The sequence below is a fragment of the Mustelus asterias genome, chromosome 15 (assembly GCF_964213995.1).
Source record: "Mustelus asterias chromosome 15, sMusAst1.hap1.1, whole genome shotgun sequence".
Classification (NCBI taxonomy): Eukaryota; Metazoa; Chordata; class Chondrichthyes; order Carcharhiniformes; family Triakidae; genus Mustelus; species Mustelus asterias.
This window is the reverse complement of record NC_135815.1, coordinates 99,468,925-99,482,427: the sequence shown is the minus strand read 5'-3', so window position 1 is coordinate 99,482,427 and position 13,503 is coordinate 99,468,925. Positions and strand designations below refer to the sequence as shown.

At 46.4% G+C, this 13,503-nt stretch overlaps 1 protein-coding gene across 2 annotated transcripts in view; it reads left to right on the top strand.

Annotated features, from left to right (window-relative positions):
- plek (pleckstrin) overlaps positions 1-10,520 on the top strand; it is a 48,153-nt gene extending 37,633 nt beyond the window's left edge. The window contains exons 6-10 of one of the 2 annotated variants that reach the window (XR_013499691.1): positions 1,626-1,730; positions 3,852-3,935; positions 5,685-5,760; positions 9,216-9,676; positions 10,061-10,520. Coding sequence is in view for 1 of the 2 variants with exons in the window: in XM_078230390.1 (XP_078086516.1) it covers positions 1,626-1,730; positions 3,852-3,935; positions 5,685-5,760; positions 9,216-9,355 (405 nt within the window). In the remaining variant the exon portion in view is untranslated. Of the gene's footprint in view, positions 1-1,625; positions 1,731-3,851; positions 3,936-5,684; positions 5,761-9,215 lie in introns of both variants that reach the window. The other variant, XM_078230390.1, reaches the window with a different exon arrangement.
- The last annotated feature ends 2,983 nt before the right edge of the window (positions 10,521-13,503 follow it).

Below are 13,503 nucleotides of genomic sequence, written 5' to 3'. Positions count from 1 at the left end.
CAAAGATGTGCATTGGCCATGTTAAGTTGCCCCTTAGTGTCTCAAGATGTTTAGGTTTGATGGATTAACCATGGTAATTGTGTGGGGTGACAGGGATGAAGCGGGGGAGAGAGCCTGGGTAAAATACTCTGTCAGAGAGCCAGTGCAGTTTTGATGGGCTGAATGGCCTCTTCGGCACTGTTGGAATTCTATGATTCTAGTATCTAGTATCTTGTAATTATCAATAGAACTGCCCCTTAACTGTCTAAACTCCAGGGAATACAACCCTGACTTGTTTAACCTCGCCTCGTAGATTAACCCTTGGAGTCCAAGCATCATTTTGGGGAATGCAGGCTGCATTCTTTCCAAGGCCAATATATCCTTCTTGCTGAGTGGTGTCCAGAATGCTTGCAGGTGTAGTCTAACCAGGGCTTTGTGTAGCTGAAAGGACAGGTTGTCCCTCCGTTAACTGCGTCATCCATGCAGCAGTCCCTCAATAGCAGCCACTTTTAACATAGAAACCCCCTCACGCTGCCGCACAACAAATCAGACAAGTCCATTACACAATTCTCAAGAACTGTGTTTTGAGAATGATTTGATTTGATTTATTATTGTCACATGTATTGGGATACAGTGAACAGTATTGTTTCTTGCGCGCTATACAGACAAAGCATACCGTTCATAGAGAACATAGAGGAGAAGGAAAGGAGAGGGTGCAGAATATAGTGTTACAGTCATAGCTAGGATGGAGGGAAAGATCAACTTAATATATAGTAGGTCCATTCAAAAGTCCGATGGCAGCAGGGAAGAAGCTGTTCTTGAATCAGTTGGTATGTGACCTCAGACCTTTGTATCTTTTCCGGGTTGGAAGAAGATGGAAGTGACTATGTCAGGGGTGCGTGGGGTCCTTGATTATGGTGGCTGCTTTTCCGAGGCAGCAGGAAGTGTAGACAGAGTCAATGGGTGGGAGGCTGGTTTGCGTGATGGACTGGGTTTCATTCTCAACTCTTTGTAGTTTTTTGCGGTCTTGGGCAGAGCAGGAGCCATACCAAGCTGTGATACAACCAGAAAAAATGCTTTCTATGGTGCATCTGTAAACATTGGTGAGAGTTGTAGCTGACATGCTGAATTTCCTTAGCCTCCTGAGAAAGTAGAGGCGTTGGTGGGCTTTCTTAACTATAGCATTGGCATGGGGGGACCAGGACAAGTTGTTGGTGATCTGGACACCTAGAAACTTGAAGCTTTCGACCATTTCCACTTCATCCCCATCGATGACCATCTCCTTCGTTTTGTGTTTGTGTTTCCTGCAAATTTTCCCTTTTGTTGCACAGATAATTATAAAAGATCAGGGGCATGATTTTCCCCACTCCCCGCGACGTGGTTTATGGCAAAGGAGGTGGCCCACCGTTGGCCGGCAGTGGGATCTTCCAGTCCCGCTGCTGTCAATGGGGTCTTCCATTGTTCATATCCTCCACCACCGCGGATCCCAGGGCTCACCGTTGGTGGGACTGGACGATCCTGCCGGCGGGAAGAGCTGGAAAATCCCACCCAGGTCTTGATGGCTTTGGTGAGATTGTGTGGACTGCTTTGCTTTGGCAAGATGTTTAATCGTGTGTCTAACTGTCTTGCATTTTCCCATCTTACAGGCGGATAGTGGATTTTTCAGTGAGGGAAGTTCAAGTGACGAAGATGAACTTTTAAAAGAGGAGTTTCGAGGAGTTATTGTCAAACAGGGATGTTTGCTTAAACAGGTTGGTGATAAAGGACTGCACCTGCATTACAATACCAGAGCCCAGGGATAGATGGACAGCAGCTTTGCACCTGTACAACAGGTGGAACCAGGGTAGAGCCAGTAAATGGATAACAGTGTTGTGCCTAACCTATATTACTTTACTGTAACACTGTCTGCTTAATCCACTACATGATATATTGCAATGGATGCCAGGGACGGTACAGTGGCCCAGTGATTAGTACTGCTACCTCACAGCCCCAGGGACCCAGGTTTGATTCCTGGCTTGGGTCACTGTGTGCAGAGTTTGCACGTTCTCCCCGTGTCTGTGTGGGTTTCCTCTGGTTTCCTCCCACTGTCTCAAAGATGCGCTGGTTAGGTGCATTGGCCATGCTAAATTCTCCCTCAGTGTTACCCGAACAGGCACCGGAGTGTGGCGACTAGGGGATTTTCACATTGCAGTGTCAATGTCAGCCTACTTGTGACACAAATAAATAAACTATAAACTTAGATGTGCAGGTTAGGTGGATTGGCCATGCTGAATTGCCCCTTAGTGTCCCAAGATTACATGGATTAGCCATGGTAAATGTGTGGAGTTACAAGGATCAGGCGGGGGAGTGGTCCTGGGTAAGATACTCTGTCAGAGTCAGTGCAAACTCAATGGGCCAAAAGGCCTCTTCTGCACTGCAGGGATTCTATGGTGAGGCAGCTGGGGCTCTGTGAATAGCACTTTTATCTCTGAGTAACTAGGCACAGGGTTCAAATCCCATTCCAGTGCTTAAGCACAAAAATAATCCAAGTTGACACTCCAGTACTGAGGGAGTGCGGCACTGTTGGAAGAGCTGTCTTTTGCATGAGACATTAGGCTGAGGCCCTATTTACCTGCTCAGATGGATGTAAAGGATCCCAGGCAGTATTTTGAACAGGAACAGAGGAAATCTCCCCAGAGTCCTGGCCAATATTTATCCCTCAATCAACACCACAAATGCAGATTATTTGGTCATTATTCCACTGCTGTTGTGGGGGCTGGCTGTGCGCAAATTAACTCTTTCCTACATTACGATGGTAACTACATTTCAAAAGGATTTGATTGGCTGTGAAGCATTTTGCGATGTCCAATTATTGCGATGGGCGCTATTTAAATTCAAGCCTTTTCTTTCAATTGGCCATCTTGCCCCCATTCCCTCAGTCCAGACTGGCGCTCTTTCTCTTTTCAAACACCTTCTCCCCTCTTCTTCATTGCTTTCCCTCTCACCATAACTCCTCCCTGAGGCTATCTGCACTTAACCAGGGCCCTTACCTCTTCATAGAAACATAGAAGATAGGAGCAGGAGAAGGCCATTCGGCCCTTCGAGCCTGCTCCGCCATTCATCACGATCATGGCTGATCGTCCAACTCAATAGCCTAATCCTGCTTTCTCCCCATAACCTTTGACCCCATTTGCCCCAAGCGCTATATCCAGCTGCCTCTTGAATGCATTCAATGTTTTGGCATCAACTAGTTCCTGTGGTAATGAATTCCACAGGCTCACCACTCTTTGGGTGAAGAAATGTCTCCTCATCTCCGTCCTAAATGGACTACCCCGAATCCTCAGACTGTGACCCCTGGTTCTGGACTCCCCCACCATCAGGAACATCCTCGCTGCATCTACCCTGTTTATTCCTGTTAGAATTTTATAAGTCTCTATGCGATTTCCCCCCCCCCCTCATTCATCTGAACTCAGCAAAAACGTTCCTAACCGAGTCAATCTCTCCTCATACATCAGTCCCGCCATCCCCGGAATCAGCCTGGTGTTGCACGGTGTTGCAAACACTGATTGCTGATGTTCCCTTGTGTGTCCATGCCTACAGCATTCAGAGGCCCAACGACACTCACTTTGGCACTACCAAAGGCGCAAATAGTCAAATGTAACACCAGAGCATTAGTGGTGAGATCTGGCAGGGCTTGGAGTACAGGCTTGGTCACCACTGATCTTTGTCGGCAAGCTTTAGCACACTAATTGGATTCAGAAATGCCAAAACGCTGATCTTTGACATGTTTCATTGGGAGTTGATCCAATTTAGAAGCTTTCACTGGGCATGGATGTGCTGTTAAAGGTTTCACTGAGGGTATTGACTCTGTCATTTTTTTCTCTCCCTAACAGGGCCACAGGAGGAAAAACTGGAAAGTTCGGAAGTTTGTCTTGCGAGATGATCCGGCCTATTTGCATTACTATGACCCTGCAGCGGTAAGGATTGAGTGCACTGTTCTTCTGAAACCTCTCTGTACCTCGTTGCTCACGCACCATCCTAATCTCCAAAATCCAGGGCGCAATTTTAACACCTCCCATCTGGAAGAAACTGGGCCGAGGTGAAACACATAGTCCCTTTCCTGCCATGTCCTGGTGGAATACGCTTCCAGACTTCACAAAGAAGCCCTGGACCATTGCTTTCCCCAGGTTATCTCCCACCCCTCCCTCCCCCATCTCCATACATTGGCAGGATGGCTTTGACAATAGCAGAGCAGCCCATTCAGTATCACAGCTCCAGATAACAGCACAAGGAAGGAGAGCGTGAAAGAAAAGTTTATTTATTTATTAGTCACAAGTAGGCTTACATTAACACTGCAATGAAGTTACTGTGAAAATCCGCTAGTTGCCACACTCCGGCGCCTATTCGGGCACCCTTAGGGCGACTTCAGCATGGCCAATGCACCTTATCAACATGTCTTTTGTACAGTGGGAGGAAACTGGAGCACCTGGAGGAAATCTATGGGCAGAACATGCAGACTCCGCACAGACAGTCACCAAAGCTGGGAATTGAACCCAGGTCCCTGACCTGTGAGGCAACAGTGCTAACCACTGTGCCACCGTGTCGCCCACAAATGTGAAGAAAGGAGATGTAACTCATCTTACTTAATAATTGACTTCAGTGAGTCACAGAATGACCCAGAAGAAGGCCAATCAGTCCATCATGCCAGTTCCTACTCTTTGGTCGAGCTGTATAATCAGGCCCATTCCCCCCGAGCTCTTTCCCCAGCTCTGGAAATCATTGTCCTTGAAGTATTTATCCAATTCTCTTTTAAAAGTTATTATTCCAGATCACTGCAAATTATTTTCTTCATCTAACCTTTGGTTCTTTTGCCAATTTCTCTGTCATAGAATCATAGAATCCCTACAGTGCAGAAGGAGGCTATTCGGCCCATCGAGTCTGCACCGACCACAATCCCATCCAGGCCCTATCACCGTAACCCCATGCATTTACCCTAGCTAATCCCCGGACACTAAGAGGCAATTCAGCACGGCCAATCCACCTAACCCGCACATCTTTGGATTGTGGGAGGAAATCGGAGCACCCGGAGGAAACCCATGCAGACACAGGGTGAATGTGCGAACTCCACACAGACACTGACCCTAGCTGGGGATCGAACCTGGGTCCCTGGCAGTGTGAGGCAGCAGTGCTAACCACTGTGCCACCAGGCCGCCTGTGTCTTGCGGTTACCAAGCCTCCTCGCACTCGAAACACTTTCTTCTCATCTACTCGATCAAAACCCTTCACGAAATTATGAGAGGCATAGACAGTGTGGATAGTCGGAGGCTTTTTCCCAGGGTGGAAGTGTCAATTACAGGGGGGCACATGTTCAAGGTGAGAGGGGGAAAGTTTAAGGGAGATGTGCGGGGAGGTTTTTCACACAGAGAGTGGTGGGTGCCTGGAACGCGCTGCCAGAGGAGGTGGTGGAAGCAGGAACATTAGCAACATTTAAGAGGCTTCTGGATGGGTCCATGAATAGGGAGGGAATAGAGGGATACGGACTGAGTAAGGGCACAAGGGCTTTTTAAAATTTTAGTAGAGCATTATGATCGGCACAGGCTCGGAGGGCCCAAGGGCCTGTTCCTGTGCTGTACTTTTCTTTGCTTGTTCTTTTGTGTGGCTGGGGAGTGCGGCCCCTGTTTTGTGGTGGAATTTATTGACTCTTTTCCCATTTCCTTCCTGTGCAGGATGATAACGATCAGCCTCTTGGTTCCATTCATTTGCGGAGCTGTGTGGTGACCGCGACAGATGGTCTCCCGGATGGTAGGTGCCCCTCCTGTTCTGACCCAGGAGACCATTATCCCAGGTTACTCATCAAGGGAAATGCCTTCAAAATAATTTCATCTGAGACATCAACATCTCAACTTTAAAATTCCCATCTTTGTTTTCCAATCATAGAATCCCTACAGTACGGAGGCAGGCCATTTGTCCCACCGAGCTGCACCGACTCTTCAACAGAACATCCCACCCAGACCCTAACCCTGCAACCCCATGCATTTATCCCACTAACCCCTTAACCTGGGACACTAAGGGGCAATTAGGATGGCCAACCTAACTGATGCACGATTAATCCACTCGGGAGGCTAGATCGTACCCGGGAATAAAGGCTTTTATTCACAACAAGAATAGAGCATACTGCTTAACAATACAATCCCAGACTAAAGGGTCACTAGGAAGTGCAGTGACCTTTATACTCCTATAGGAAGGCGGAGCCAAACGGAGTGTACCACAGAACAATGCTAACAGGTGGAACACCCCAACCCTAACCCCAACAGTAACAAGAGTAACATATGTACAAGTACCCATAGTGATAACCATCTATGGTTCACCACACTAACTAACCTCTGAACATCCAAAAGACGTGCTGGTTAGGTGCATTGGCCATGCTAAATTCTCCCTCAGTGTGCCCGAACAGGCGCCGGAGTGTGGTGACTGGGGGATTTTCACAGTAACTTCATTGCAGTGTTAATGTAAGCCTACTTGTGACACTAATAAATAAGTTTTTAAAAGCTTTAAAACTTTAAATAAACTTTAACCCACACATCTTTGATCCTTGCGTGTCTCATCCCTGCCTTTGCAATCTCCTCCAATCCTGCAGTCCTGGGAGATCTCTGCTCTCCTCCGAGCATCCCCAATTTTAATCCTTCCACCACTGGCAGCGGTGGCTTCAGCTGCCTAGTTCCCAAGCTCTGGAATGCCCTCCTTGAGTCTCTGTGCCTCTCTCTTCCTTAAGTTAAAACCTACTTCTTTGACAGAGTGTGTAGTCACCTGTCCAAATATCTCCTTACGTGGCTTGGTGTTAAACATTGTCTGCCTACTGCTCCTATGAAGTGTCTTGGGATATTTTACCACTTTAACAGTGCTATTTAAATGCAAGTTGTTGTTGATAGATATCTAATGCTCTACTGCCTTAAATAGAACGGAATCTGGATGGTGGGGAGTCAAAATTGGAACAGCTTTCATGCTGAAGGATCCCTACCTTTCTTTTGCCCATCACAGTAATGTTTGCAGAAAAGCAAGCGATGAAAATGTTCAAAGCTAACTAAAAAGCCAAAGAGATAGTTCAAATGTAGTCAGATATAGGTTTAAACCATGGATAGTTGATGGCCAATCAGCAAGTTATAGGAGGCACATTTTGCGAGATGCGTGGGGGACTGGACAGATTATAATGAGTCTTCGGAGGCAGAAGTCCCTTCACCCAAATCCCTTTATTTACAATTCCAACAGCAGTACACAGTGTGCTCGCAGTCAGCAGTCTACCTCTGTGAGTGCCAGAGGAACTGACACTCCTGGATAAATACAAGGAAAAGACTCCCTGATTGGCCCATCAATTGACTCCTTAATCAAGGATATTTTTTCTGTTTAACCAAATAAACAAAATCAACTTAACTTGGGGACAACTCAAAAAGGGCACTCCCTAAAAGGAGGAGAACCAAAAAGACAAGTGGAAAGGAAGTTTAAAACATCAAATTAAAATATGATTAAGGGGGTCAATAATACACCCCAGCCCCTGCGGTGCCCAGTGGGCATGGAAGGCATCAACTGTGCCCTCGGACACCACATGCTCCCTCTCCAGGGACACCCGGCCACGAATATAACCACGGTAGAGGAGCAGACAGTCGGGTTGGATGACCCCCTCGATCACCCGCTGCCTGGACTTGTAGATGGAACGCCTTGCCAGGCCCAGGAACTCTTTAATCAAGGAGTTCTTATTCCAATAGACTAACCTCAATGACCTGATTGAAGTCATAACACAGGTCGAGTGAAATTAAGGGAAGGATTAAACAAAAATAGAAAGTTAAGTTAAAGTTTTATTTATTAGTCACACATAAGGCTTACATTAACACTGCAATGAAGTTACTGTGAAATTCCCCTAGTTGCCACAGTCCGATGCTGTTCGAGTCAGTGCACCTAACCAGCACATCTTTCAGACTGTGTGAGGAAACCGGAGCACCCGGAGGAAGCCCACGCAGACACGGGGAGAACGTTCAAACTCCACGCAGACAGTGACCCAAGCCGGGAATCGAACCGGGTCGCTAGTGCTGTGAGGCAGCAGCGCTAACCACTGTGCTACCATGCCGGTAGAAACAGAAACAGTCTGTTATGTATGTTGGGGCATGGCCCTTTAAGAGAATGGGTCAGGTGACCCGGGACTCAAGCTCCACCCTGGGTGGAATTTGTCTAGCCAGTCTAGAACTGACTGTGCTCGGAGAATAGATGTGTAAATTTTGATAGGGTGGAAATGGCTGCTATGAGAGGACACGGGTTTAAGGTGCTGGGGGGTAGGTACAGGGGAGATGTTAGGGGGAAGTTTTTCACACAGAGGGTGGTGGGTGAGTGGAATCGGCTGCCGTCAGTGGTGGTGGAGGCAAACTCAATAGGGTCTTTTAAGAGACTCCTGGATGAGTACATGGGACTTAATAGGATGGAGGGTTATAAGTAGGCCGAAAAGGTAGGGATATGTTCAGCACAACTTGTGGGGCCGAAGGGCCTGTTTTTGTGCTGTAGTTTTTCTATGTTTCTTCTATGTTTCTAAATAAACTGTTCCAGTTAGTTTACTTACAGTTTCTTCGTGGTCTTTTATTAGTCCCTATATCAGACCTCCAACATAGTCCAGTCGTTAAATAAAAAGGGGAGAGCCAGGTTATGAATGGATGGAAAGAAGTTTTATATCATTGATAACCTCAGGGGTCTGCCCAGACAAAATACAGACCAATAAATCCCCACCCTCTACTAAAACACTTTTGTTCAACACATTCATTTGGAATCACGAGCTTTCGGAGCACTGCTCCTTCATCAGGTGAGTTCCTTCCTCCTTGAATCATCTGATGAAGGAGCAGAGCTCCGAAAGCTCGTGCTACCAAATAAACCTGTTGGACTTTAACCTGGTGTTGTGAGACCTCTTACTGTGCCCACCCCAGTCCAACGCCGGCACCTCCACATCAAAACACTTTAGATGTAACGGGGGAATTTTCCCATCCCGTCCACCCGCCACGGAAATCGTAGCGGGCGGGGGACGGACTATGGAAAGATCTGTTCACCTTGGGCGGAATTTTCCAGCTTTGGGACAAGCGTGGCTGGAAAATCCCGCCCAACTTCTTTACAAAAACTGTTTTAGAAAAGTTGGAGGGGAGTTTATCGTAAATAAGCGCTTACTGATTTTTTTAAAAGTCGAATATTTGCCGCTCAGTATCTCACGCGAAGAATTTACTTCACAGGAAAGAAATCTGAGGTGAAGGGAAACCTCTTTGAGATCATCACAGCGGATGAAGTGCCTTACCTGATACAGGCCGCCACACGAGAAGAACTCACTGAGTGGATTAAAGTGATTAAAAGTGTAGCAAGTACTGGAAAGTAAGGGCAGGGTTCAACAAATGCCTCCTTGCTGGTGTTCCAGAGCTATTTAAAGCATATAACATTAACTAGCACTCAAAATCAATGACCCCTTTACTGCTGGGGTCAGCAACGTAAGTAATAAGTATATGCTGTGTGATGACTAAAATAGTGTTTCAGTAACTTGTGAATATATTTGCTACTGGAATTATCAGCCGCGTTTCACTTCCTTTTCCCTCATCGCAGACTTTATTCTAAAACCTTCTTAACTGTTACTTGTACCGAATATTAATAGCATATTTATGGTTAATACTGTCTGATGTTGATGTATTGAATGTACACTTCTGCTCCTGGCATGTGGAAAAGTAATGTGAATGACAGTCGAATGCTGTGGTTTCTGGAATCTGAAACAAAAACAAAAAATGTTGGAAAATCCCAGCAGGGTCTGACAGCATCTGTGGGGAGAGAATAGAGCCAACGTTTCGAGTCTAGATGATCCTTCGTCAGAGCTAAGAGCAGCCCCCCACCACTTTAAAAATCTTTTTCTGATTTTCTTTGCTCTTAGCTCTGACGAAGGGTCATCCAGACCCAAAACGTTGGCTCTATTCTCTCTTCACAGATGCTGTAAGAAGTCCCACAACACCAGGTTAAAGTCCAACAGGTTTATATGGAATCAGGAGCTTTCGGAGCACTGCTTCACTCACCTGATGAAGGAGCAGCGCTCCAAAAGCTCCTGATTCCATTTAGTTTACTTCCGCTTACCTCGTGGTCTTTTATTAGTCCCTATATCAGACCTCAAATGTAGTCCAGTCGCCAAATAATAAGGGGAGAGCCAGGTTATGAATGGATGGAACTAAGCTCATGATTCCAAATAAACCTGTTGGATTTTAACCTGGTGTTGTGAGACTTCTAACTGTGCCCACCCCAGTCCAATGCTGGCATCTCCACCTCAAGGCCTCCACAGATACTGTCAGGCCTTATGGGATTTTCCAGCTTTTTCTGTTTTAAGTCGCCACTCTTTGCTTGTGATGTCCACAAGAGTGTTTTCTAACTGAAAAATCTAATAGAGATTGCTCGACTAGAATTTGATGAAAGTCAAATTGCGAGAATTGAGAAATTCTTTAATAAATGATTGTACTAAAAAAACTTTTCCTTCAGTTTATTAATAAACATTTCATTTTGGTAACCGCAGTGGAAGTATTTCAATGTTTTCTCTCTCATTTACATTTGTAAAGCCATCTCCTGTTCCAGTTAGCCGTGACAGTGACTTGTATTTATATAGCTCCTTTTATGTAGTGAAATGTCCCAAAACGCTTCACAAGAGTCTATCGGAACAAAATGTTTTGCTCGTCTCACCATTGGTTCAATCAAATGTTTCTTCCATCTAAACATCAACACTTCCTTTTATTTTGATTCAGATCCAACCCCTCACCAATCACTGTTACAGAGAGTTCATAGAATCCAATCCGACAGTGCAGAAGGAGGCCATTCGGCCCATCGAGTCAGTATCAACCACAATCCCACCCAGGCCCTATCCCCATAACCCCATGCATTTACTCTGCTAATCCCCCTGACACTAAGGGGTTAGCAGCCTCCCATCCATTGACTCTGTCTACACTTCCCGCTGCCTCGGAACAGCAACCAGCATAATCAAGGACCCCACGCACCCCGGACATTCTCTCTTCCACCTTCTTCCGTTGGGAAAAAGATACAAAAGTCTGAGGTCATGTACCAACTGACTTAAGAACAGCTTCTTCTCTGCTGCTGTCAGACTTTTGAATGGACCTACCTCGCATTAAGTTGATCTTTCTCTACACCCTAGCTATGACTGTAACACTACATTCTGCACTCTCTTATTTACTTCTCTATGAACGGTATGCTTTGTCTGTATAGCGGGCAAGAAACAATACTTTTCACTGTATGTTAATACATGTGACAATAATAAATCAAATCAGGGGTAATTTTCTATGGCCAATCCACCTAACCCCCACATCTTTGGACTGTGGGAGGAAATCGGAGCACCCGGAGGAAACACACGCAGACACGGGGAGAATGTGCAAACTCCACACAGACAGTGACCCAAGCCAGGAATCGAACCCGCATCCCTGACGCTGTGAGGCAGCAGTGCTAACCACTGTGCCACCATGATCTTGCAGCTGTGAAGCAGGCCATTCAGCCCATCTAGTCGATGTTGCGTTTAGGCTGCACACAAGTCTCCTCCCACCCCTGTCCATCTGGCTCTATCAGCCCATCCTTCTATTCCTTTCTCCCCCCCTCTCCCGAGCTTATCCAATTTCCCACATAACTGATTTCTCTTTAAAATAGATTCTGTGAGGCCGGTGTCCCTTCACTAAAACGGATTTATTTCCAATGGTTTTACAACACACAGACAGGTCCTTTTTTAAAAAAAAGTTTTCTTAGTGTCACAATTAGGTTTACATTAACACTGCAATGAAGTTACTGTGAAAATCCCCTAGTCGCCACACTCTGTTCGGGTGCACTAAGGAAGAATTTTGCATGGCCAATGCACCCTAACCAGTGCATCTTTTGGACTGTGGGAGGAAGCCGGAGCACCCGGAGGAAACCCACGCAGACACGGGGAGAACGTGCAGACACCACACAGACAGTGACACTGCCGGGAATCGAACCCGGGTCCCTGGCACTGTGAGGCAGCAGTGCTAACCACTGTGCCACTGTCCCAACCCTGGTACCGAGTATTCGCCCCGAGCGCCAGTGACCCGGACATTCCACATTATATGTGTCTGTGAAGCTCCCTGACTAGGCAGCTTTAACAGTCCTCAATCAGAGAGCTCATATTCCAGCAGGTTGAAGTCATTACATTATTAATACCAGGAAAGTATGATGAGTTGGGTCACGGCTACCTTCACTTAGAGGTATAATTCTTTTTAAAGAAATGTGAGGTAATGCATTTTGGAAGGTCTAATACAGATAGGAAATATACAATAAATGGCAGAACCCTTAAGAGTATTGACAGGCAGAGGGATCTGGGTGTACAGGTACACAGGTCACTGAAAGTGGCAATGCAGGTGGAGAAGGTAGCCAAGAAGGCATACGGCATGCTTGCCTTCATCGGCCGGGGCATTGAGTTTAAAAATTGGAAGTCATGTTGCAACTTTATAGAATCTTAGTTAGGCCGCACTTGGAATATAGTGTTCAATTCTGCTTGCTACACTACCAGAAGGATGTGGAGGCTTTGGAGAGGGTACAGAAAAGATTTACCAGGATGTTGCCTGGTTTGGAGGGCATTAGCTATGAGGAGAGATTGGAGAAACTTGGTTTGTTCTCACTGGAATGATGGAGGTTGAGGGGCGACCTGATAGAAGTCTACAAGATTCTGAGGGGCATGGACAGAGTGGATAGTCAGAAGCTTTTTCCCAGGGTGGAAGAGTCAATTACTAGGGGGCACAGATTTAAGGTGCGAGGGGCAAGGTTTAAAGGAGACGTACCAGGCAAGTTTTTTACACAGAGGGTGGTGGGTGCCTGGAACTCGCTGCCAGGGGAGGTAGTGGAAGCAGATACGATAGTGACTTTAAAGGGGCGTCTTGACAAATACATGAATTGGATGGAAATAGAGGGATATAGTTCCCAGAAGGGTAGGAGGCTTTGGTTCAGTCAGGCAGCATGGTCGGTGCAAGCTTGGAGGGCCGAAGGGCCTGTTCCTGTGCTGTAATTTTATTTATTCTTTGAAACCGGAGCACCTGGAGTAAACCCACGCAGACACGGGGAGAACATGCAGACTCCGCACAGACAGTGACCCAAGCCGGGAATCGAACCCAGGTCCCTGGCGCTATGAGGCAGCAGTGTTAACCACTGTGTCGCAGTGCCACCCTGTCGAGTGCCTGGTGATACAAATGTAAATAATCTTGTCGTGATCCGATCTAATTTTCTCCTGATTTAAAGTAAAGTGGGGAGGTTGAATGGGCTTTTGTTTCGCTCGATTTTTGTTCTGCTCTGCGGTGAGCGTTTGGTGGACTGTGATAAATTTATACTTCGATCTAATCCAACAGTGCTCTCGGATGTCACGTATAGTTTGACACGAGTTAAGCAACCAAAATAATCCAGAGAGCAGAAACACATTTGAACGTGGGTGGACTTGCAGAAGCAAGCACTGGGTGTGGTATTAAAACTGAGCAGCTGACAGACCGCAGCTGA